The 26,850-nt window shown below is 40.6% G+C and overlaps 1 protein-coding gene across 1 annotated transcript; it reads left to right on the plus strand.

Annotated features, from left to right (window-relative positions):
* Nucleotides 1–3,525: 3,525 nt before the first annotated feature.
* On the plus strand, nucleotides 3,526–26,514 carry SHISAL2B (shisa like 2B). Its single transcript, XM_005892768.2, has 3 exons — nucleotides 3,526–3,899; nucleotides 8,338–8,495; nucleotides 26,106–26,514. Exons 1-3 carry the CDS (start codon nucleotides 3,709–3,711, stop codon nucleotides 26,240–26,242), a joined length of 486 nt encoding a protein of 161 aa, XP_005892830.1. The 5' UTR covers nucleotides 3,526–3,708; the 3' UTR covers nucleotides 26,243–26,514.
* Nucleotides 26,515–26,850: the final 336 nt, after the last annotated feature.

Below are 26,850 nucleotides of genomic sequence, written 5' to 3' on the forward strand. Positions count from 1 at the left end.
CCAGGATGGCTTCCAGTGTTTCCTCTCACACATTCCCCTTCTCTCAAGCACTCAAGTTCCACCTTGCTGTCTCATGCTCCAGGCAGATTTTTGTACATTGTATTGTGACAGTGTCAGTATTCAGAAAACTTCCTTCCTTTTCACCTCAAAATTTCTTCTCCTCTCACACAACAAGAAGCAGAGTCCACTTGTGTGGACTTGCTCCTCGGTGCTCTTGCTCCTCTTTTCAAGGGAATATGCTCCACTGATTAAAGAACTTTTTCCTTTTCAACTGCCCTCTCCCCTTCACCTTTGCCTGGAGATGTGCTGTTTGAGTTAGAACCCTTTCCTTGCAGGTAACAGAATCCAACTTGAGTGCATTTAAGCCAGAAAATAGGGCTTTAAGGAATAAAAACAAAAAACAAAAAAACCAAACCAATGGTTGGAATGCCACAGGTCTCAGGAAAGGACTTGAACGAGACTTACAAAGGCATCAGTACCACGTCCACCATTCTTTGCTGCTCCTCTGTGCCTCTTTTTCCTCTTCCCTGTACACTAGCTTCTTGTGGCTTTCTGTTGCCAACTGCAAAAGATGCACAACCTGTGAGCTGAGAGTTATGTTTTATTCAGCAGGTTTTCTGAGGACTTCAAGCCAGGGAGACAGGACTCTTGGATTGTTCTTAGGGATTGCTTTAAAGAGGTAAGGGAGGAGCCAGGTTATATAGGAGTTTTGTAACAAAACCAGGTAGGTGGAAAGTCAAAAGATGACTGTTAATTAAAGAAAACCAGACATCTCAAGTTCCACTCCAGTCCTCTTGCCTGGAAAATCCCACGGACGGAGGAGCCTGGTAGGCTGCAATCCATGGGGTCGCTAGGAGTCGGACACGACAGACCGACTTCACTGTCACTTTCACGCATTGGAGAAGGAAATGGCAACCCACTCCAGTGTTCTTGCCTGGAGAATCCCAGGGATAGGGGAACCTGGTGGGCTGCCGTTTCTGGGGTCGCACAGAGTCGGACACGACTGAAGCGACTTAGCAGCAGTAGCAGCAGCAGACATCTCAAGTTAATGAATTTAGTGCTTTTCTATGTTTGGGAGGGTGCGAAGGTCTAGAGCTCATTGAAGGCATCCCTTTGATATGCACCTCAGTTACCTAGGACCAGTATCCTGTGTTTTCCATCCTGAGTCTCCTCAGGGCACACCCGTGGGGTGACTGCAGTGGCCAGCTGCTTGAGGGTGGGGTGTTCTGTTTCTTTCCTGCGTTCCCTCAGGTCTCAGTGTTGGCTGTGAAGGCTGATGGCCTGATAGTAGCAACCTCCTTTTTTTACTGTTAGGCAGATGAAACTGTTAGTCCACCCTGTCCACACAACAGAACCTCAATTCCAGGAATGAGAATCCAACTGGCTAGCTTGGATCAGGTCCGATCCCTTGTCCAAGTCCATCTAAAATGACTTCTCTCAACTTCTGAGATGACCCCATACTCCAGCGCCACTCTCGCCTTTTGAGAGGAGTTGCATGTGGAATGTGTATGTCTCTAAATAAACTTTCTTTCACTTTCCTGTGGCACGATCTTGAATTCCTTCCTGCGCAAAGCCAAGGACCTTCACTTGGCAGCCTGTCCCATGGGCTCGCCTGAGACCTGGGACATGACCATCCACTTTAACCCCATTTATCTGCAACAAGAGAGAATCATCAGTTTAGTCCTCGAGTCTGCTCCGGTACTGCCTAATAAAGTTTAAAATCAAACCTGAAAAAATCCAACTGTTTCTGTTAGGGAATCATGGACTGAAGCAGCCTGCCTTGGCCAGGCATGATAATAACCACTTACATGAGTTGTCTCACAACAGGCAGTCCCAATAAGGAACACAGTGTTACCCTGAAAACTAACTGGGAGAATGTGGGAGGGGCCAAGAGGAGAAAGGAGAGGCCAGTCCATAATATGTCCTGCCAACCTCCCAGAAACCCTCAGGCTGGAATCATTCTTGGCTCAGAGATGCGCACACCATCAGGAAAGGCCTTGAGTTGGACCAACTACAGGTACAAGTAAGATGATTGACCAGAGACAACCCAGAAAGCTAACCCTATTACCATAAACCCAACCCTATTACCATAAACCCTGAGACTGTGAGCCATGTGGCAGAGCAGTTCTCTTGGGTTCCTTTACCCTGCCGCTCTCTGCCTGGTTGAATAAAGTCTCTTGCTTTGCTGGTATGTATGTCTGCATGGAAAATTCATTTCCAAGTGTTAGACAAGAACCGGCTCTCAGGCCCTGGAAGGGGTCCCAGGTCCAGTAACATTTCCAAGTAATTTAACTCCATCAAAGAGCAAAGCTCAAGAATACTTATGAGAATACAAAAATATACAGCATTCAACAGGATAAAATTCATGATTCTGGTGCCCAATCAACCCTCAGTTGAAGGAAAGAAGTGGAAAATGAAGAGAAAGGAACAATGTCCTATCTCAGCAATTCTATGAATAGTCGCTTCCTCTCCCATTTTAAGGCTATTGATATTTTCCTTTTTACACATCAAAGTTTTGTTTGACTTATTACAAAAGACATCCATTACTACTGTTATTTTTAAAATCTTGGTCAACAAATGAATCACTAAAATGAGAATACCAAACAAAAAGAGAACAAGAGAAAAGGATGAAGTTTCTCCCTCTCTCCCTATTTCCTTTGCCTCCTCTTTCTGCCATCTCTGTAAAAAGTCCTCAGTTTCTTTACTTCAATCTCTTGCTTTCCTTCCTTTTTCAGTTTAACTTAATACAGAATGCTCAGTGGTTGCGGTGCTTGGGCTTAGTTGCCCCGTGGCGAGTGGGATCTAGGGCTTCCCAGGTGGCGCTAGTGGGGAAGAACCTGCCCGCCGATGCAGGAGGCCTAAGAGACCGCAGGTTCGATCTGGAGGTCGGGAAGATCTCCTGGAGAAGGAAAGGGCAACCCACTCTAGTGTTCTTGCCCTGGAGATTCCCAGGGACAGAGGAGCCTGGCGGGCTACAGTCCATGGGATCTCAAAGACTCGGATACGACAGAGTGACTGAGGATGCAGGCCCATGGGGAGTTCCAACTGTTTGCAATGTTTTCAATGCAGGATGAACCCTGCATTGAAAGGGGGATTCTCAACCACTGGACCATAAGGAAGTCCCTTGCCCTTGATATTTAAATTGGTAGGTTTTAATGTCTTACACATACTTCTGAAAAAAGAAGGGTCCCTCACAGTAGTTCAGCGCCTCTTGATCCGCCCTCTACCCCGCTCCCCCAGCCCTGCTCTGTTGGCCCGGAACCCATCTGCCCGGTCCCTGGGCAAACAGAATCACACCTTTGGCCGCATCTGTCCGGATGGCAAATCGGTCCCACACCTCCCGGCTTCCTTCAGGGGCGATCTCTTGCTGGCATGGAGCAGGGTGGGCTCCCTGAATTGAGGGAAAGTGGAGATAAGTGAGCAGGCAGACGAAGCGCGAGGGAGAAAGTGTACAGGGCCGGAGATCGGCAGATAAGAGAGCCGCTCAGTAGCGGGAGGGAGAAGCGCGAGTAAAGCGACCAGACACCATGTGGACAGGGGGAGGCGAGCGAGCAGAAGAGGCGCGCGACGGCTGACCGCCCAGGCAGTCAGCTCCGGATCGCAGGAGGTGAGCCCGGCCGGAGGGGTCTTCGGGCCGGGCCGGGTGGGACGTCTTCAGCCAGGGCAGATCGGGGGGCTTCGTGAGCCCCCGGCCCTCAGCCGCCCGCGATGAGCGAGGCCAGTCGGGTGTGCTCCGGCTACTACAGCCTCAACCACAGCTTCGTGGAGCCCTTCCAGTGCCCCCGGCGCGGCGAGGGGGCCACCCTCCTCTACTGCTGCGGCTTCGCCGACCTCAAGTACTGCTGCAGCGAGCCGGGCAGCTACTTCCCCTACAAGCACAGCTACATGTGGAGCCTCAGGTGGGCAGGGCCGGGGGCTTGCGGCCAGGGGTCTGGGGAGGCTACCAGCCGTGCCACGCGGGGAGGAGGGAGCGCGCCCGCGTTCTCGCGACACGCTCGGATCCCTCCGCGGGGTGGGGGGATAGGAGCCCCCAAGGGCGGGTGAGGCCCCTGCCGAGAACCCGTTTGTGGCCACCGTCGTCCGGGTGAAGGTCGCGCTGTGGTTCTAGAGTTGTGATGCCCGGGGACCAGAGCGAGGCGCGCGCGGAAGCAGCGCAGGCGACTCGCCCTGGGCGCAACCGAGCGGACTGCTCTGCTCTCCTCTCTCCCTCGCCCGGGGACCAGTCCCAAGTCCGCGGCTCTGCGGGGCACAGACAGACTCACAGATAACTTGAGGAGGTTTTCATTCTCCTTTTGATTTGAGTATTTGGTGCATTTGAATGGAAAGGGGCTCTTTTGAGACTCATTTTTAAGGCGTTAACCAAGGATTTGAGTATTTTAAGCCTCTCTGTAGCTGAGGAGGAATTTGCTGTATCCTTAAAAAAAAAAAAAAAAGTGAGTGTGAGTATGTATTTAGGCGGGCACAAATACATATAATTTGCCCTTTCAGTTGATCTCACACTAACTCCGAACAGAACCGGAGATCCACAGAGAGGAAGAGTTTCAGTTGCTATGATTACACACCGAAGAACCTTTGCAGGACACCCCCTTTCTCAACATCTTAGCTCTTTGGCCATTGCTAGAAAACGACGGGACTTTCAAAGGTGATGTCTTTCTGGCCTCTTTTCCCCATGATGGGAATTTTATAATAATTAAATATTAATTTATTCAATTGGTATTCACACAGATACTTTCATTATGAAGGGCTTTCCCTCCCCTCCACTCCAAAGGATTGAAAACTTAGACCTTCATTCTTACATTGTGCCCGGAGAAGGAACATGGTGCTGGGGTTACAGGAAAGAACTGCCACACCACCAGAAATTGTTTCTGACAGATTAGCTAATGTCTAGGAGAGGGAAAGAGGCTGACTCTGCTAAGGACGAGGAAGGGTACTTTTTCTCCCAGTGTCCTAGCATGGTCCAGAACTTGGCACGCATGCCAAGACCACAGCAAATGACTTTAAATGTTACTTCTTAGAGCAGTGAAGTCATTAAAAAAAAAAATGCATTGCAAGCTTCTAAAAAATCTCAAAAGGAATACCTACTTACCAAGTCCAACTACAAAGTAGGCTTGTCCCCTAATAGGCAAAATCTCAGAAAATAATGACAGCTTATCCTTACTACTTGGGGAAGAACTCTGTATTGCACTGGGATATTATCTTGCCTTTTGGAAAATGACATAGTAACCCAGCTCTGAGTCCTTGGAGGTGTTAATAAGGGTGGCAGCACCTCTGAGAAGAGACTGTCAACTCTTAAGTCAGACTCAATTGGAAAAGTGCCTGGGATTTTCAGATCCCTGAATAGTTCAAGAGTGAGAAGCAGCAGAGGATGGAAAACCTTGCAAAGGCTTATGAAGGCACAAAAGAATGACTAGCTTGCTGGGGTCTTCATTCAGCACTGACAATGCAGCTCTGTTGCTGGGAAATATAAAAATCATTTCGACTGATGGCATCAGTTGGGAATGTAATCCTGGGGTTCTTCTTTAGTTATTAAACTATGAGAACACAGTGGGGAGGTAAGCATTTAGAGCTTCAGTTCCCGCATATTCTTTGCTCTCTCCCCTAATTTAACACAGTCCAACTGTGAAAAACTTCCCTAATGTCACTAGCATCTGAGAATCTGTAACTGCTGCAGAAAGGTTCGGGTGTGTACCTCCAGGTAAATGAAGTTGTTGAGTCGGAGAATTCATTCATGTGACAGCAGCTACAGAACTTTTCTCAGAGATTGAAAAGCAAGCTGCCCTGTGGTGCTAGGAAGGAAAGATAATTCTCCCTTTTCTCAGCCCCACTCTCATCCCTTCTCCTCTTATAAATAAATCCCTAAGCTCTAAGGGTTCCCTTTGGAAACCTTCAGGACCTAGGAAAATAACACGTGTTGCACAAGGCTACACTCGAGCTCAGTAAGCTATTTATTGAAATGAATATTTTAGGAGATTCCCAGAGCTGCATCTTTATCTGGAATTTTGCATGCATAAAGCAACATTTCTAGAAAGTGGAACTATGACACTGACACAGTTTGTTAGGATTATGAAGAATATCTTTTTATAACAGAAAGAAGTGCCATGTTGTTTTAATTTTTCCTTCAAATCATGTGACCTGGTTTTTAAAGTGTGTATTAATACATGTAAAGCCCATACTATGTCATTGAATTCAGTTAAGTTGATGATTTTACTTTTAATTGACTAAGTCACTTTTTCAGTTTGAAGATGTTTTTAATAACTGGGTTCTTGTTTCAGAAATCTTTCCAGATGTCTGGCCTCCTAGCTGCCTTGTGAAGCAAATAATTAATTAAGTGGCTTATGTTCCCATATGTCTGTGTAGAGTCCTGACCCTTCCTGACACATAGAATTTACAAAAGTCAGCTTTGGTGCAAACAAGCATGAAAGAGTAGTTGCCAGAAGCAGGCACCAAGTGAGGGCAAATTCTAATTTAAATGTCTAACTATATACTGACTCTGCCTCTCATTGGTGACTCAGACGTTAAAGCGTCTGCCTGCAGTGTGGAAGACCCAGGTTCGATCACTGGGTCAGGAAGATCCCCTGGAGAAGGAAATGGCAACCCACTCCAGTACTCTTGCCTGGAAAATCCCATGGACAGAGGAGCCTGGTAGGTTACAGTACATGCGGTCGCAAAGAGTTAGACACAACTGAGTGACTTCACTTTCTATACTGACTCTAACCAGAAAATTACCTAGTCTACACTGGTGTACAGGGCTAAGGGAACTGGGCTGATTAGCAATAAACAAGCACAAAAATTTTTTGAAGTCTGACTTCATGTCTTTGACTCAGAAGGCAAACAACCTCTAGATGGCAAAGAGACTTTATCTGCTAACATCAAGTGTAAGTGGGATGAATTTAGCCCTTCGTTTTCAATTCTGTTCTTCCTCTCAAAGCAGTGACATACCTAGTATCCCTGGTCAAATTCTCCCTTCCCTCCCTGTTGGAACAAGTCAAATTTTTTACCGCCCTAATCTCTGGGAAATAGCAGAAGCTGAAAGGCAGGCAGGCCAGGAAGATAATCAAGAAAAAGACCATTACTTTTCAATGACTATTCCAATGATTGTTACTTTTCAGTGATAACTTTTCAGTGACTACAAACAGATCAATCATCAGTCACTTATCATTTACTTCCATTTATGAAACATTAACTGCAAGCTAAATACTCTATTAAACATTTTTAAGTGTGCAGATTACTATGGGAAAGTCAACAGAAGTATCTGCTCTTGAGCAGTTAAAATCTAATTTTATATCTTTACACATCCCCACACACATAGGGCTCATGAAAGTACACATTAGTCTTTATATATTAGTCTTTAAAGACAACTTTCTTTTTTTGCCAAGCTTCTTTTCCCATTTGAAAATATTAAGTTCACCGGTTTGTGAAAACTGTGTTATTTCTCAAATGATTAGCCTTATTCATAACTGTATCAAGAGGAATGATTATAAACTGAATGCTGAGCAAATATCAGATGTGCAATGCATTTTTAGAGAAAAGTACAAAGATTTCTTCCTTAATGCTAGAAGCTATTGGTGTTATGTTCTTTTAGAAAGGAAAACTTCAGATTGAACATGAACTTTATATAAATTCCATAAATATTACTTTCCTTTAATTAAACCTTCTTCTCTCTCGTAATAGCTATGGTTTTGTATATTAATACATGATAACTCCCATACACATCTCCAAAATAAAAGTTCTACACTTTTGGCAAGCATTCGTTTCAGTATTTTTGCAGAAGTAGATCCCTGGTGGCTCAGATGGTAAAGAATCCACCTGCAGTGCAGGAAATCTCTGGGTCAGGAAGATCCCCTGGAGAAGGGAATGGCTCTCCGCTCCAGTATTCTTGCCTGGGAAATGCCATGGACAGAGGAGCCTGGAAGGCTACAGTCCATGGGGTCACAGTCAGACAAGACTGAGCTACTAAACATACTAAACACATACAGATTTTTTTCTATTCATCTTTTATTAGTGAACCTAATCTTTCCCCTAAAATACATTAATAATAGAGGTTTATTGGATTGAGATGTTCTTGAACCATCCCTAGAGAACTGTGTGACCTTTTACCTGTAATATGAATTCATGTGGTATTCTATAGTAATATTAACATACAAATGTATAGAGAAGTACAGTAAGAATTTGATGGTAGAAAAAGGTGAGCTGTAGAACTCAATAATATGCTGTTTATAGTAAAATATAATTTGGTTATGAATGACTGAAACAAGAACTAACAATATTTAAACCTTTAGTTTATGTGCAAACCAGTTTGCATGACAGTCACAATGTTTTTTTTTCTGTTTTCCTCAGCATCGGTGCCCTGATCGGATTGGGAATTGCTGCCCTTGTTTTACTTGCGTTTGTCATCAGCGTCTGTGTTCTTTGCTACTTATTTCTGTATACAAAGCCTCAAAGATTAGACACTGGCCTTAAACTTCAACACCTAGAGGCTGTTTCCACTCAAGAAGGTAATCAGTAGCCATTATTTGCAACCAATTACCTGTACTCTATTCAAAGTAATAACCTGTGCCTGGGTGGCAGATTATACACTTAAAAATGAACGCTTTTTGAAAATTCAGTTTATTATGTGTCTTTATAAAAATTTATGTTGAATTAGGTCTTAATCGGAGAAGGCAATGGCACCCCACTCCAGTACTCTTGCCTGGAAAATCCCATGGATGGAGGAGCCTGGAAGGCTGCAGTCCATGGGGTTGCTGAGGGTCGGACACGACTGAGTGACTTCCCTTTCACTTTTCACTTTCATGCATTGGAGAAGGAAATGGCAACCCACTTCAGTGTTCTTGCCTGGAGAATCCCAGGACGGTGGAGCCTGGTGGGCTGCCCTCTATGGGGTCGCACAGAGTCGGACACGACTGAAGCGACTGAGCTGCAGCAGCAGCAGCAGGTCTTAATGATTAAACACCTTTGAGAGATTGTGCTCAAGGAAAAAATAGTGGCAGGATGTAAATGTTCTCATGAAAAATAATACATTGATCTAATAAATCCACTTTAATTTATTTGGGTGTCCCTCAATTATTTAATTTTGTTTTTTGATGGAGCCAAAGAAGTCAAATAAGCAGGAACAAAATATCTGATAATTAATTATCAGTATTGCATTGCTCTAAACTGATTAGTCAGTGGTCAGTTAGGCATTAGCTGTGTGCCCACCGTATGCAGAATTCAGAGGCAGATAAAAGAAATTAAAAAATAAATAAAAGGCAGTCTTTGTTCTTGAATAGATCACAAACTAGTTAAGCCCTATGTGTATGTGTGTGTATATTTGTGTATGTAGTGCAACCATAAATTAGAAATGTTAAAACGTAAGGTTTTTGGAACTGAGTCTCATTGTTATCTTAATTATAAAGTGCAGTACACGCTAATCATTATTATTATGAAACAATCAGAAAGAACTCATAAAATTTTTGTGAATACAAATTTCTATTAGTGTATTTTAAAAGTCAGTTCAGTCAGTTCAGTTGCTCAGTTGTGTCCGACTCTTTGTGACCCCATGCATTGCAGCATGCCAGGCCTCCCTGTCCATCACCAACTCCTGGAGCTTGCTTAAACTCATGTCCGTCGACTCAGTGATGCCATCCAACCATATCATCCTCTGTCGACCCCTTCTTCTCCTGCCTTCAATCTTTCCCAGCATAAGGGTCTTTTCAAATGAGTCAAGTTCATCAGGTGGCCAAAGTGTTGGAGCTTCAGCTTCAGCATCAGTCCTTCCAGTGAACATTCAGGACTGATTTCCTTTAGGATGGATTGGTTGGATCTCCTTGCAGCCCAAGGGACTCTCAAGAGTCTTCTCCAACAATACGGAACTTTGTTGGCAAAGTAATGTCTCTGCTTTTTAATATGCTGTCCAGGTTGGGCATAGCTTTTCTTCCAAGGAGCAAGCGTCTTCTAATCTAATGGCTGCAGTCACCATCTGCAGTGATTCTGGAGCCCAAAAAAATAGTCTGTCACTGTTTCCAGTTTTTCCCATCTATTTGCCATGAAGTGATGGGACTGGATGTCATGATCTTAGTTTTTTGAATGTTGAGTTTTAAGCTAGCTTTTTCACTGTCCTCTTTCACTTTCATCAAGAGGCTCTTTAGTTCTTCTCTTTCTGCCATAAAGGTGGTATCATCTGCGTATCTGAGGTTATTGATATTTCTCCTGGCAATCTTGATTCCAGCTTGCACTTCATCCAGGCCAGCATTTTGCATGATGTACTTTGCATATAAGTTAAATAGGGTGACACTATACAGCCTTGGCGTACTCCTTTCCCAATCTGGAACCAGTCTGTTGTGCCATGTCTGGTTCTAACTGTTGCTTCTTAACCCACATACAGATCTCTCAGGAGGCAGGGAAGGTGGTCTGGTATTCCCATCTCTGGTATTCCATGTTAAAAGTGGTGATCATGAATTTCATTTTGATATACATATTGAATATATTTAGCAAAAATTTAGACTGTATATATTATATACAGTCTAAATTTATATATATATTTCTAATATATATATATTATATCTAATATATATATATATATTTAGAACAAGACACAGGTGCTTACTAACTTCTGTTTTAAAGAAAGTGAAAAGCTCTCTTCAAAATAATTTAGAAATTTCCTTCCCGTATGTCCCAGTTTAGCTGAATCCAGAAATTTATGTTTATGGAGTACATACTCTTTGACCTTCTCAAATACACCAGCACTGCATGACTGCATTAGCTCTAGTTTTCTTCTCTGTAGGGATGTCAAAGGGTGCCCTGTGTCACAAAGCAAGAAGCCAAGATCCATTTGGAGTTCTTTTTCTGAAGCACTGTTTAGAGATTACATGGCCAAATTGACAGGTTGTTAGCTGAATTTAGTCCAATGGCTTAGACTCCGTTTCTCCACAGGCAGCATGAAGCAGTGGACTAGTGATTATCAAATAATCAAATAGTAAAATCAATTTTTGTCTCAATTGCTTAGACAATTTATAGTCCTTACATTTTATTGTGTGTAAGAATCACCTAGGGAGGTTGTTAAAACCAGAGATTTCAGACTCTGCATTTCAAAACAAATTGCTCCTCTTCCTGCCCTGATCTTTCTCTCCTGCTGTCTATTCTCCAAAGAGAAACCAGAGGGAGCCTGAGTCAGGCTACATCACTACTCTGGTCAAAATCCTAATTGCTTCCCATCTTTTAATAGATGGGAATGGAGCCCTATATGTATGGACCCTAACTGTGAAGTACGGGGGTTTGCCCTTTCCACCTTTATTTCTTGCATCTCATGTCCAGCCACCTTGGCATCTTTGCTGTTCCTTGAAAATCCTGCCTCAGGGCCTTGGCGCATGCCATCTCTGTACTCTGGAATGCTTTCCCCTCACTTTCACTTTCTTTAAATCTTTACTAAGTCACCTTTCCCCATCACTAAATCTGCATCTTTAACTTCAGCATATCATGCCCCCTTCCTGCTTTATTTTTCTCCTAAGCACTTACCACTAATTTACTATGCATTTTACCTATCCATTGTCCAGTTTTTCTCTATCCCACTAGAAAGTTCCAGGAAAGTAAGACTTTTTGTCTTGCTTGCTCATTATGTGTCCCTAATGCCTAGAATGGGCTTTCCAAGTGGCACAGTGGTAAAGAATCCACCGGCCAATGCAGAAGACACAGGAGATACCAGTTTGATCCCTGGGTCGGGAAGATCCCCTAGAGAAGGAAATGGCAATCCCCTCCAGTATTCATGCCCCGCAAAATTCCATGGACAGAGGAGCCTAGCAAGCTACAGCCCATGGGGTCACAAAGAATTGCACACGACTGAGTGACTGAGCACACAGCGCCTAGAACACTTAGCAAATGAACTAATGAAGTGGCATTGCACTTTGTGTTGTAGGCGATTAAAGGAGCGTGTTCACTGTCACCATTACAGTCATCAAACATTCACTGAGTGCCTCTTCTGTATGACACATTGTGCTAAATAAAAACTGATTGTTTTTTCCTGATCTATCTCAGGGACTACTCCAAAATTTTATTCAAGCTGGCTCTGAGAGCCCAGCGACAGAATTAGTTGGCTTGTTGATCCTCCTTCTAGTCTTACAGCTCTTCAGCTAAGGAGATCCATCAATGTACTTCTTACACAGTAAGTTGAGGCTACTTGCTTGCAATGAACTATCCCCACTCCACTCCTCTGAAAAACAGTTTATCATCTGAAAAACAGTTTATCAAGTCAGCAAATTAATTCAATACACTTTTCCTGAGTGATTACTCTTGGTAAGGCAAAATTTTATACTGCCTTCTGCTGCTTTTAAATTAGATGATTTTGGGCCCATTGGTTGATATTAACCAAATAAGACATAGTGGAGAGTCGAAAACAAAATAGGTAATTCAAATGTTACTGGAATAGGAAGGGAAAGCAGTTTATATTTGAAAGTAACTCTTCAAAGTTATAATTAAAAACCATTGCTGTACCTATTGTTAAATATGCATGCTTCATTCCAATGATTCTCCCACCCAGGGATAGATGCCGGTGTTCCAGCATAAGAAAACAAGACTTTATTCCGTTTAAGGAATGCCTTTAAAGGTTAGGAACATAATATTATGTTTGTGTAATAATCAAGCAAGTAAAACTACCTTGGAGAAAAATTGATTTCACCAGTTACCACTCCTTCCTTTTTTTAAAAAAAATTTTAGTTTTTTAAAAATAAATTTTGGCCAGGCAGCATGTGGGATCTTGGTTTCCCAACTGGAAGTATGGAGTCTTAACCACTAGACCACCAGGGAAGTTCCTACCACTCCTTTCAAAACCATCTGTTCTTAAGACTCAACCTCCTATTATGTTAATTTTTTTTTTAACATTTTAATTTTGTGTTGGGGTATAGCTGATCGGGCTTCCCTGGTAGCTCAGCTGGTAAAGATCTGCCTGCAATGCAGGAGACCCCAGTTTGATTCCTGGGTTGGGCAGATCCCCTGGAGAAGGGATAGGCTACCCACTCCCGTATTCTTGGGCTTCCCTGATGGCGCAGCTGGTAAAGAACTCGCCCGCAGTGCGGGAGACCTGGGTTTGATCCCTGGGTTCGGAAGATCCCCTGGAGGAGGGCACGGCAACCCACTCCAGTATTCTTGCCTGGAGAATCTTCATGGACAGAGGAGCTTGGCGGTCTATAGTCCATGGAGTTGCAAAGAGTCAGACGGGACTAAGCACAGCACAACCAAGCTGACTGACTAACAGTGTTGTGACAGTTTCAGGTGAACAGCAAAGGGACTCAGCCACACATATACATGTATCCATTCTCCCCCAAACTTCCCTCACATCCAGGCTGTTACGTAACACTGAGCAGAGTTGATCCCAAACTCCCTGTCCTTTCCTCACATCCTTCCCCGCTCCCCACTGTTGGCAACCATAAGTTTCTTCTCTAAGTCTGGGATTCTTTCTCTTTTGTAAATTCATTTGTATCATTTCTTTTTAGATTCCACATATAACCTCCCATTATTTTAATTTTTAGAATTGAGATTGTGCACATACTAAAGCTGACTTAAGGCACTGCACTTTTTTTTTGTTTGTTTCTATAAATGGCTGTAGTGTTACAGAATAAACAGGCCCAAAATGGAGTACCTTGTGCTAACTGCTACTGCTAAGTCGCTTCAGTCTGTGCGACTCCATGGACTGCAGCCTACCAGGCTCCTCCGTCCATGGGACTTCCCACCAGCAAACCAAAACTCTATACCTAACTGCAGTTTCAGTCTCTCCCAGGAGAGAAATTTTAAACCTATTGGTCTGGAATTTCCTGATCAATACTAGTGAGGTAAACTGCAGGACAGGGTGACTTTACCAGAAAAAAATCTTTTGTTTATGATTTCCTTATCCTATCCCCCTTTTCCTATAAAATCCTTCATTGCCTGCATCATTTCAGAGCCCCCTTCTACTTGCTAGGTGGGATGCTCCCAATCCATGAATTGCTGGATAAAGCCAACTAGGTTTTCATATTCACTCAGCTGAATTTTGTTTTATAACAATAGTCCAAGTCTAAAATAGTCTAATCTTGGACTATTTTGCCAAGATTTTTCTTTAAGGTATCTTTATTCTCTTGGGGTTCATTATTTTTAATGTATACAATTTAAGGCTTTCTTTGAATTGATTCTGAAAATAGCAGGTCTCTGGTACTGACTACATGTAGAGTTTAATTTGGCTACCTCCAGGCTCACTTGGTACAGAAGTACTATTGTTAAGCAATTGATTGGGCTTTAAACTGTGTCCCATAATCATTTTCCTTCTTTCTAACTTGTGTGTTTTGAGTTACACCTGTATCAAATGCTAATGTTTAAAAGAATACCATGGTTTGTAAATTGTACTGTATAGGACAGAGTTCCGGGCAAAGGTTGACTGTGTGAAGGACATCTTTCTGAGTAGACACTCCTGGGATGAGGACTCATGGCATAAATTGTGGAAGAATTAATGGTTAACAGGGGAGTAATTAAAGGGATGATTGTGTTAGATTCTTGCTTCTCAAACTTTTCCATTGGAGAATTCTTAAAGGTAGATAACAAAGGAATGGTACCACCAAAATTCCAAGGTTTTCTTGGAAAGGCTTGCTTTATGAGCTTTAAATTATTTGAAGATGCCCATTACACTTTTTAAATATGGTTATTTTTGATTGCAAATATAATGACTTGTTTTATCTAACAATAATATCATATCCTTTCCACTTATGAGTAAAATTGATGCTCTTGGAAGATAAAATATATTCATCCTGTGATTTTGAGTATCCATTGACACTCTAGGGTTGTGAAGTGTGATGGAGAATCGAGGAGAGGGTCCTTAGAAACAGAGTTTTCGATGAAAATGAGAAGAGCAGAGAGTAGAGCTGCTTGACACAAAATAATATTGTTGTATAGGAATAATAGACAACTCCAATTACCTATTATTTGATGGTCTCTTTTTCAAAAGCAGGCAATATAAATGGAAAAGGGTAAACAAATCAGCAGTAAGGTACAGGTTGTCTAGAAGAGAAACAGAAATTATATCTAGAAAACTGAGACAGCAAAACAATTTGACAATCACATATGCAATTATTTGTTCTGCCTGTGAGCAAAGTAGGATTTGAACCAGCTCAAAATGGTTTGCTATATTTCTTCTTAGAAGGTATCCTTACGTGCCCCCCCCCCCCGCCACCGCCGAAAACAAACAAAAAAAAAACAAAAAAACAAACAAAAAAACCCTTTCTCTTAATGCACTTTCTTATTAGGAAAATTAACAAATACAGAAAAACTAGTAACTTCATCCATGAGCACACCACACAGAGGTAACAGATATTAACAGTGGCGAATATCCTTCACGGATTTTTTTTCTATGTATTTATAGATACATGTATGTATAACAAAATGGGGAAAAATGAATCCTATAACATGGGTTTTTTTCCACTGAACAATATTGACATAAGTGTTTGCCAATAAACACCACTTTTAATGATTCCATTTTATTACTTTGATGTCTGCTGCTGCTAAGTTGCTTCAGTCGTGTCCAACTCTGCGACCCCATAGACAGCAGCCCACCAGGCTCAGCCGTCCCTGGGATTCTCCAGGCAAGAACACTGGAGTGGGTTGCCATTTCCTTCTCCAATGCATGAAAGTGAAAAGTGAAAGTGAAGTCACTCAGTCACGACCAACTGGTAGCGACCCCATGGAATGCAGCCCACCAGGCTCCTCCATCCATGGGATTTTCTAGGCAAGAGCACTGGAGTGGGGTGCCATTGCCTTCTCCGGTACTTTGATGGAGTGCTATGCATTTTTATTCTTTTACTTTGACATAGTTCACACTTCCAGAAAAGTTGCAAGAAAAGTATAGAAAAGGTAGTATACCTTTTCTCAGCTTTACTAATTCTTAATACTGTGCCTCATTTCCTTCAAAATTGACTTTCTTTTGATGTATATTTTCTGAACCATTTGAAAATAATTTGCAGATATCATGCTATTTAACAATAAATACTTCAGTATATGTTTCTTAGGAACAAGAAATTTTTTAAATGTAATCACAGTATATTTATCAAAGTCAGGAAATGTAACAGTTATACAGTAATATTATCTAATCTATAGTTCATATTCAAATTTTGCCAATATCCTTAAGTAGCTATTTTTTTCTTATCTAGGATCTAGTTCAGAGTTACATCTTATAATTAGTTATCATATTTCCTTAATCATTTTTTCCTTTGTCTTTGAAACTTTTTGCCATTACCAAGTAATTTGTTGGGAGGTATGAGAACATCCTGTTCCTCCTTCAACTATTACCCATGGTTCTTGACTAAATGTTTTCATTCAAAATACAAGATAATTTCTGATTATTATGATAGCTATAATATAGTGATTTTCTAGCCTCATCATTTCTTCTGTGTTTATTAGTTGTTATTCTACTACAAGGAAGAGCTTTCCCTTTTCCACCTATTTATCTATTAATTTATTAATATCAGTATGGACTCAGATCTTTATTCTAAAATACTCTATTACTATCATTATTTATTCCGATTCATAAATTATCCCAGATTCAGCTTGTGGGAGCCCCTTTAAATTGGGTCGTATATCCTTTTGAAATATGTACATCATTTTTTGAGCATTTTTTTTTTCTTTGTCACAAAATGTTCTCAAGCCTCCTGTACTTTTCCTTTTTCCTGTGCCAGCCCTGAAGTCTGCTATTTCTCCAAGAAGTCTGGTTCATTTTATTTGGGAATGGTGTTTAGAAACTAAAGTCTGAGTATATCATACTTTATTATTGACTTGGAACTAGCTTCCATTTTTTTTTCTACTAATATTATACATATGCATTGAACACTGAAGTATTTTCCTAGCATAAATCCCTAGGAATGGAATTGCTGAACAAAGATTTGGTACAAATAAAAGGCTTTAGATACAAGTTGCTAGCTGTCCTCTAGAGAAGCACTGTTTCACAAGTATTTTTATTTCAAAAGATATATATCTTACTAATTTCACTGAGGGAAACCATGTAGTGTTTTTAAACTTATCTAATTAGGAGTGAAGGCAGAAATTTTAATGTTCATTTGTCATTTTTTATGGTATATTGTTGCTCATATTCTTATACACATTTTTCTAGGGGGTTGTTCATTTTTCTTTGCTTTATAGGAACTTCCCATACAGTAACTAATTTTTTTTTTACATATGTATTTTTTATAGTTGTTGCCTTTTTAATTTTATATGTGACAATTTTTCAACTGTATGTTTCTCCTTTTGTGATTTCTCCCTTTAGTTTCTTTTTTTAAAAGTTAATTAATGTATTTTTGGTTGCACTGGGTCTTCGCTGCTGCCGGTAGGCTTTCTCTAGTTGCAGCGAGCAGGGGCTACTCTTTGCCGCAGTGCTCGGACTTCTCACTGCGGCGCTTCTCCTGTTGTGGAGCACAGGCTCCAGGTTCGCAGGCTTCAATGGTTGCAGCATGCGGGCTCAGGAGTTGTGGCCCACAGGCTTAGTTGCTCTGTGGCATGTCAGATCTTCTCGGACCAGGGACAGACCCCTGTCTCCTGAATTGGCAGGCAGACTCTTATCCAATGCACCACCAGGGAAGTCATTTCCCTTTAGTTTCATAGTCAGGAAGTTCTTGTGTGCTTAGTGGCTCAGTCGTGTCCGACTCTTGCGACCCTATGGACTGCAACCTGCCAGGCTCCTCTGTCCATGGGGATTCTCCATGTAAGAGTACTGGAGTGGGTTGCCATTTCCTACTCCAGGAGGAAGTTCTTTCCTCACTCTAAGATATAAAGATATTCACCTATATTTTCTTCTAATACATTTCTTTAATAATCCTGGAATTAAATTTTTGTGTAAAGTGTGAAGTAGGGATTTGCCTTTATTTTTATTTTACAAATAATGTGCCAATTGCCCAAATATTCATTGCGAGATCTATCTTTTTCTCTTGTCAATTTAAAATGTCACCTTTGCCATAAACTAAATTATTATATATACTGGGATCTGTTCTTAGATATTCTGTTCTGTTAAACTTATCAGTCTGTTTATTCTTAAGCCAGTAATATACTTTAAAAATTATTGTAGCTATATGGGGAGATCCAACCAGTCCATTCTAAAGATCAGCCCTGGGTGTTCTTTGGAAGGAATGATGCTGAAGCTGAAACTCCAGTACTTTGGCCACCTCATGCGAAGCTTTGACTCATTGGAAAAGACTCTGATGCTGGGAGGGATTGGGGGCAGGAGAAGAAGGCAACGACAGAGGATGAGATGGGTGGATGGCATCACTGACTCGATGGACGTGAGTTTGAGTGAACTCCGGGAGTTGGTGATGGACAGGGAGGCCTGGAGTGCTGCGATTCACGGGGTCGCAAAGAGTGGGACACGACTGAGCGACTGAACTGAACTGACTGATGGTTTAATATCTGATTAGGCACGACTTTCTCTTCTTTCCCATTATGATTTTTCAAAATTTCCTGGCTTCTTCTGTAATGTTCAGTATTCCAAGTAAACCTCTGAATCACACTGTCAGGTCCGTAAAAATCAAGTGGTATTTTGATGGGTTGTACTAAATTTATAGATAACTTTGCAAGCTATTTTTCTTAGTAGCCTTAATACTTCAACCAAATTCTGCTCAGAACACTTACTAATTATGATGCCAAATTATTTTTAAATACTATTCTTTGTTTCAAAGAGATTTTAAGAACTCACTGTGACCTCAGTAAAAGATGAGGTAATTTGAACTCAATGGCAGAAAAGGACAGTTGTGTCTCCTGAAGGGACCTTTCTACTGAAAATAATGAATCCGGAATTTCCTGCAACTCTTTTTGCTCCTAGAATGTAGAAAATCAAATTGCTCAGTAGAGTTACTGCTACTTTTAGCAATTGTGAGTCCTCCTCAGGGACCAGGGTTAGGCAGTGCTGGCTGATAATGGAACCAATTAGCAAAATAGAAGCCAATCTCTCATTTTGAAAATTCATTTAAAAGATTTAATATAAATCTTTTTATTATATCTAATAATAATTATATTTAATAATAATAAATCTAAATTCTTTTGTGAACTATGCCAGTCATCTATGGTTGAAAAAAATCCAACAATGCAGAAAAGAAAAAAAAGTCCAATTGTGGAAAAAATAGGGTAGAAAAAACATTTCTGGAGAGAACTGAATTCATTAACTGTTGTTGGAGCAAGTCTAAGATTTTTTTCACAATGAATTGTTAACTGTATTTTCATGAGATACATATGTGTCCTCCAGGGGAAGGCAGAGCATTGAAGAAGGGAGAGGTCAATAGATCACTAGGCAAATTTTGCTCACTTCCACCATTTTTCTCAGATCCAGTTCTCCGGTCTGTGCATTGTATTAAATTTGAAGGGAAAAATGTCCCCTCGTAAATAAAAAACACCTTTAGGGTGCAAATTTAAAATTGCTTGTTTCCACTAGAAGAAAATGCAAGATGAGTCGGGTGGGAGAGATTTCCAGTAAACAGTAAGGTGAGTCAGCTGATTTGTCACTGAGGCTGCTACAGGGCAGCAGATTGGTAATGCAGAAGCTGGGAGGTCACAGACAGTGGCAGAAAAGCTTAATTACAGTCCTGCCGGATAGCCCGAAGATAAAGACCTGCAGTGGGGCCCAGCATTCTTTTGATATTTTCAAATGGCACGCAAAAGCAGAGTTCACAGAGAAGTTTCAGGATAAATGGACCTCTGAGGAATGGTTCTGAAAATGAATGTAAAATTGAACTATTGTAGAAAAAAAAAAAAATTGGCCTAGTTTGTGATGAGGATAAGTGGAAAGATTTTGATGAATTTTATTTAAATGGTGAATTTGATTTGCTTGATGAACTGAATTTAAATTTTGGCAAAGGCCAAAGCTTTAATTTAAATGATGGGCTGAGAGGCGTAGGATTAAAGGAAGGTTGAGATTTAGAGCTGTTGACCAGACTGAAGAAAAGAATAAAAATGGGACATGAGCAGCAGAAAGGACAACTAGTGTCAACCCAGGAGAGCACAGGGATGTTGGATCTTTGTAGTCTGCACTCAGGTAAAGAAAAGAAGAAATTAAATAAGAAAAATCCTTTATGTGTTAACAAGTCCCTTGAGAGCCCAGTGGTATTACAGATTTCTTATTTAAAATTTAATCCATGTTGTGACCTTGTGACAGAAGAGGCAGCTGGTTTTATCTCTTTGTTGGTTAAGAAAGTAGTTTCTGTTTATTAAAGGAAAACTAGGAAACATAAGATTTTTTCTCGTCTCTCTTTTAAAATCATTCCAAAGGGATGCAGTTAGCTGGACTCTGATATCACTACAAGCACAGCCCCACTTAACTGCAGTTGTTTTTTTCCATAATATGCCCAATTACTCTAACTTGCAAAGTAGCTTCAGTCATGTCCGACTCTGTGCGACCCCCAGACCCCCTGGAGTGGGTTGCCATTTCCTTCTCCAACTTACCAGAGGGATATACATTGAAAGCACCTTTGACTTTTAGAAGATGCAGGTTTGACCCCTGGGTCAGGAAGATCCCCTGGAGGAAGAAATGGCAACCCACTCCAGTATTCTTGCCTGGGAAATCCCATGGACAGAGGAGGTTGGCAGGCTTCAGTCCATAGCATTGCAGAGTCAGACATGATTGAAGCGACATAGCACACACACACACAAGCTGCAGGAAGAGAGGGAACACCAGGGTGTTGACTTCCTAATCAAAGTTCTTGCTTCAAATGATGTCAGTATGGTGTTTATATCAAATCTTTTATTTTCTCATGTAGCAAATCAGTTTGGCTAGTGGAACTGCCTGCCCTTAAGGAGCCAGTCTAAGAAGTGATCTTTGTACCTGCATTGGTTAAAAGGATCCAGTAGCCAAGGACATAATGAACCAGGGCTGGGGAACAGGGGGTTTTTACAAGTCCTAGACAAAGGAAAATCTATAATGCTGGAATGTGTTTTGCAAGCCTTTAAATCTCAAGAGGGCAGTAGACAGGTTAGATAAATTCTTTCCGTTGTTTCCAGAAAAAAACATAATGGAAACAAGCTGACAGCTCCTGAGATGGCTTAAGAGAGAACCCCAGACTAAGGGATTCCTAGAGAAGCTCAAATTAAGGAATTAACTTTCTGAGTTTAATCCTCATAAAAAGCAAAAAACCCTTTTATGTGAAAGATGGTTGAAAAACCATCTTGAATGTCTCACTAGAATATTAGGAATTTGGAGAAGGCAGTGGCACCCCACTCCAGTACTCTTGCCTGGAAAATCCCATGGACGGAGGAGCCTGGTAGGCTGCAGTCCTTGGGGTTGCTAAGAGTCGGACACGACTGAGCGACTTCTCTTTCATTTTCACTTTCATGCATTGGAGAAGGAAATGGCAACCCACTCCAGTGTTCTTGCCTGGAGAATCCCAGGGACGGAGGAGCCTGGTGGGCTGCCATCTATGGGGTCGCACAGAGTTGGACACGACTGAAGCGACTTAGCAGTAGCAGTAGCATCAACTGTGTAAAAAGCTTAGGAAACATGAAGGATTTGAATTAACCAACATTACAGTCTTCAGACTTTCAGGGCTTTGACTAAAAGGTTAAAATTTAGATGTTTAAAGAAATGCTGGAGAGGGAAGAGGAGTAAGAGGTACAATCTATTATGTATAAATAAGTGACAAGGACATATTGTATAGCATAGGGAATATAGCTAATATTTATAATAACTTTAAATGGAGTATAATCTGTAAAAATATTAAATCCCTATGTTGTATGCCTAAAACTAACATGATATAAATCAACCATACTTCAACAAAAAGAAAAGAGGGGCTTCTCTGGTGGTTCAATGGTAAAGAATCTGCCTGCCAATGCAGGAGACATGGGTTTGATCCCTGGTCCGGGAGGACGCAACATACCATGGAGCAACTAAGCCCATGTGTCACAGCTACTGAGCCTGTGCTCTACAGCCTGGGAGCTGCAACCACTGAGTCCATGTGCCAAACTGTTGAAGCCCGCACTTAAGCCCGTGCTCTGCAATAAGAGAGGCCACTGCAATGAGAAGCCCACGTACCTCAGCTAGAGAGTAGCCCCCACTCTCCGCAACTAAAGAAAAGCCTGCTTAGCAACGAAGACCTAGCACAGCCAAAAATAATAAACAAATAAAGACAAGAAATGCTTATATCAGATACAAATTCTGCCCAGATAATATGGAACTAATTTATATTTTAAATCCTTGGTCTTTTTAAACGTTACCTGCTGTGATACTGTAGAATACAAATGATGCTAAACCAATAAAAATAAACCTACAAACATTTTATTTTTCAAATGTATATAAAGCAAATGGTTTCAAGGGTGTATATATGTGTGTGTGTGTGTGTGTGTATACACATATATATGTAAACTTAGGTAATGGGATATACATACATACATACATACATATATATATATATATATCCCATTACTTAAGTTTTTAGCAGTTACATTTGAATCTCAAATATCCTTTATGGTCTACCTTGCAAATAATAGTCAAGAATCTATCAGGTCATCAAATTTTCATGCCAGCTTCCCCAGCTACATTTATCTAAAACAATTTTGCTTGTTGATTGGGCCAAGAGCTACTTGCCAGGCTAGAAAATGTTGTGATTACAACAATTATCTTTTTGTTTAAAAATCAAATTATATAGTCAAAACATTATGATTGGATGTTTAGATAGAACATTAATTTATTTAACACGAATGAGTTCAGAAGTAATGAAATAAAGTCCATCTATTGTAGGCCCCACATTTTAAACTTACGATACTTTTGAATGCTGCACGTTTCAGGCATATGGGTAAGATCTGGGAGCTGGAGTGAGACATTATCCTTCAAAACTTACCAATAACATTGCCCCTTAACAACCCACAGTGGAGGATGTCCTCACTGACTCCAGAGAGCAGTCTACGTATAAATTACTTATAAATAGGCAAAGCCAGGCATTATGAACTCACTTAAAGGTGAGGCTCAGACTTATCTAAAGAGGGAAAGTGAAAAAGTCATAGAAGACAGACTAGACGGCAGACAGTAGAGAAAAGCTACTTCTAATAGTGAAATCTCTTGACTAGTGAGTCTCCCTTCTCCTTTAGGTAGTTTTGGAGCAGACTTTCTAAAATTTAAAGAATAAGTAAGAGTTATTCAAGCAAAGAAGAGAGTTAGGGACACCGGGCAGCTGGAAGCATGCAAAGGCTTGGTGCAGAGAGCAAGCAAGCAAGCAGGGCAAGTCTGGGAGCCTGTCAGTCAGTATTTCTGTATGTCTGAAATGCCAAATACGAGGAAGGGGATGGGGCCAGCTGAGCCAGGAGAGGGAAGCAAGGCTGATCCTCCGTCTAAACAAGAAATTCAGATTTGATCCTAAAGGATTTTAAGTAGGGAGAAGCTGTTATGAGGAAATGCTACATGAGCAGGAACTATTATCGTATTGCTTGACAGTATCGCACCTTTTCTCACTTAAAGTTGTATTCAATATAACATTAACAGGACATTCAATATAATTAAAAATTTCTTAGAAATCACTTTTTTCAAATCAAATGACTGCATCATACTTCACTACTATTGTTAAGGTACTTACATTTTTTTGGTATTGAAAATAACCAGTGAGTATCTTTATATATAAATTTTAGAGCTTATCTCTCATGGATTCCTTAGGAACTTCACGTTAAAATCACAAGGTATGAACACTCAAGACTTAAAAAATAAACGTACCAGTTTACATTCCCATTGGGCTGTCCCATTAGCCCAGCTTCCTAGGGCCCAACAGGACATCCCCCACTACAGGTTGATTTCACAGACCAACACTCAAAGGGGCAATATTATTTATGTCTTGAAAAATGATGTCTCACTACAGCTAGCAGATGTTGCCCACTGACCTGAAACATGCATGACATTATTCTCTGGGCTAATATTAAAAGTATCTTAAGTTTAAAATGTGGGGTCTTGAGTGGTACCATATATGGTTTTATTACTTTTCTTCTGAACTTTTGTGATGGAAATATAATTACTAATATAGTAAATATAGATTATTCTTAGCCAAGAAAGATTACTTTTAATCTGCTCCTAATTGAGACATGAAAAATGGTATTATAATGTTTTGAATTTACACGTCTTTCTGACTAGTGGAGATGCAGTATATCTTTTGTCCATCTCTTTACCAACTAAGAGGTGTTAATGTCTTACGTATGGATTTGTAAGTCCCTGTTACATTACACATGAATCATTTGTTCTAAACATTTCTTCCCAGTTGACTTTCAGCCTTGTCTTGTGCAATCTACAACTTTATAACTTTTTACTGTGTCACACTTTCAATCTTATTATTTCACTCAACAAACTGATTGAACACTAGCTACATGCAAGGCAATTTTCCTGCATCATCAATGAATAAAACAGAGATCTCTGGCATGTGGTGCTTATATTTCAGACAGAGGAGACAGATAATAAATGATAAAATAAAAAGGTAAATTATATAGTATATTAGAAGATCAATACTATGGGAAAAATAGTAGAGAGCAGGAGGAATTGGGGATAGGATGGAGGGAATGTAGGTTGTAATTTTAAATACAGTGTTTAGGTCCCATTGAAAAGGTGACTTTTGAGCAAGGATTTAAAATTAAGAGTTACCATACAGATAATCTGAGGGAAGAGCACGCCAGAGTGAATAGCCAGTGCAAAGGTCTCGTGGCTAGAACATTCATGAAAGTCTGATCAAAGAGGTGAGAGTGAGAGTGAATGAGAGGGCAAAGTAGAAAAAGATGAAGTCAGGGATATTAATGTGTGTGTGTATGAGAACATGAAGGCCATTATAAAGACTTGGGTGAGATGAAGGGTTCTGAGTGCTTTACGTTCCAAATTACTCTGAGTGCTGTGCTCAAAATCAAACAGTGGTAGCTGTGAAGGTGGTCTGATTCTGGGTGTATTTTAAAAGTGTAGGCAACAGGATGTCAGATGAATTGGTGGTGGGGCTGAGAGAACAGGAGCAAGGCTGACTGAGGTTTTAGGCCTGAGCAACTAAACTCATGGAGTTGCCAGCAACTGAGAAGATGAAGACTGTAAGAAGCTTTTTTTTTTTTTTTCTTTCTGGGAATGCCCCAAATATCAGTTTTGGACTAAGTTGGAGATGTCTATTAGATACCCAAGTGGAGATGGCAACTAGGCAGTTGAATCTAGAGTTCAGGGGAGGTATGGAGTAGAGATATGTATCTGGGGATGATCAGCAGAGATAGTGTTTAAAACTGTGGGGCAATTGAGACTAATAAGGGAGTGAGACAGCGACAGGAACCAATCGCAGGCCCTCCTCCAGCCCAAGATGCCTGGAAGAGGAAAAGGAACCAACGAGAGATACCAGGAAGGAGCGATGGTGACACCGGAGTGAGTCGAGGAAAGGTGGCATCTAGGAAGCCAAGGAAAGGACATGCCACTCACGGGTCACATAAATGTGGCTTGTGAAGTGGACTGTGGGTTTTGCAACAGGGGGTTGGTGAACAGCACCATCTGTGACTTCTTGCACTGCTTTCACATATTTGTAAATTTAAAAAATATATTTAAATCTGTATATATTGGTGAAATACATTACATATTATTTTCACACTTAATTTTTCTAACATTGTCCACTGATTAAAATAACCCATTTCTTCACTATGAGCTTGTTAGTCTAACTTCTGATGAGCAAAGATCCATAGTCCTCCACCCGTGAGCATTCTGGGCTCATTTACACAAACTGAGTGAATGGGACTGTGGAACAAACACGCGCTTTTTAAATGTTACATCTAAATTGATTATAATGGCAAAGCCTTGAGATTGTTGTAAATTATGACTGACTTTAGCTTTGTTCACTTCATGCATAGGGACAGTCACACTTTTTCTAAGCAACTCAGAAATTGTTACCTTCTGATCAAAAGTGTAGTTTCCTTCATGGAAGTGTAGAGAAAGAAAGGTAAGCATGGAAACGAAATCCTTACTTTTGTTACTGAAAATTTCCCTTATTTGACCTTCAGGAGAAAATGCTCAAGAACAACTCTGCAATGATTCATCCACAGTGCTTAGAGGACATCTTATTTCCAATATTCTAAGAAGTTTATTTTTTAAGGACAAATTTTAAAGTAAAATTTGATGTCATAAGTTCAAATAATTATTTCCTTTTATTTTGTGTATTTATTTCCAGGCAACTCAAATAGAAAAAGCAAAGCCCCCCGTTCAAATGCAGCATCAAATTCAACAAATGAAACGTTCTATGAGGCTGATGACATAATTCAAGAAAAAACAATGGATACGACACAGATCAACACTGCTTATTGTTAAAAATCCTGTGTTATAAAAACTCACTGGGGATATGAAGCAAAAAAATAAAGAGTGCACTTCAAATACAGTTTGTAATAATACTTTTTAAAAATTTGCCACACACAAAGCCAGACACAGTTGCAGTTTTGATCATTCAGTTCATTTATTAAATATCCACTAGGTTTCCAATAGATTTCCATGTGAGTAAGTTTACTTTTATTTGCTAATTAATGTGTTTCTACATTACATGAAATTATGCTAACATTTCAGGAGAAATTATAGAATTTATCAGTAACACAGATTAGCACACCTATGTCAGTGAGGAACAATGAGAAGTTTATGTCACATTACCAGCATTTCACAAGTTTCTCATTCTTGGAAGCAGTTATTTTTATAAGAGATGGTACTGGATAAGCTAAATCTCAGAGAGGTGGCCTTATGAACGAGAAGTGGCATGTTCTTAAGTCTCTTAGAAATCAACCCATGCCTTTTTTAGAGGATTTGCTGAGCACACAATGTATTATTGCCTTTATAAAAACTAACATTAGATAACAAAATATATCATGTATAATCTGCATGATAAATATTTTCTGTATACCAAGGGATAATCATAACAAAAATCCTTCACT

This window comes from Bos mutus, chromosome 20, assembly GCF_027580195.1.
Source record: "Bos mutus isolate GX-2022 chromosome 20, NWIPB_WYAK_1.1, whole genome shotgun sequence".
In the NCBI taxonomy this organism is placed as follows: domain Eukaryota; kingdom Metazoa; phylum Chordata; class Mammalia; order Artiodactyla; family Bovidae; genus Bos; species Bos mutus.

Bases quoted from the DNA above. Each gene is read 5' to 3' on its own strand.
- SHISAL2B (XM_005892768.2), top strand. From the start codon at position 3,709: ATGAGCGAGGCCAGTCGGGTGTGCTCCGGCTACTACAGCCTCAACCAC. The intron at 3,900-8,337 runs GTGGGCAGGGCC...TGTTTTCCTCAG, and splicing joins AGCTACATGTGGAGCCTCAG to CATCGGTGCCCTGATCGGAT. The intron at 8,496-26,105 runs GTAATCAGTAGC...ATTTATTTCCAG, and splicing joins GGCTGTTTCCACTCAAGAAG to GCAACTCAAATAGAAAAAGC.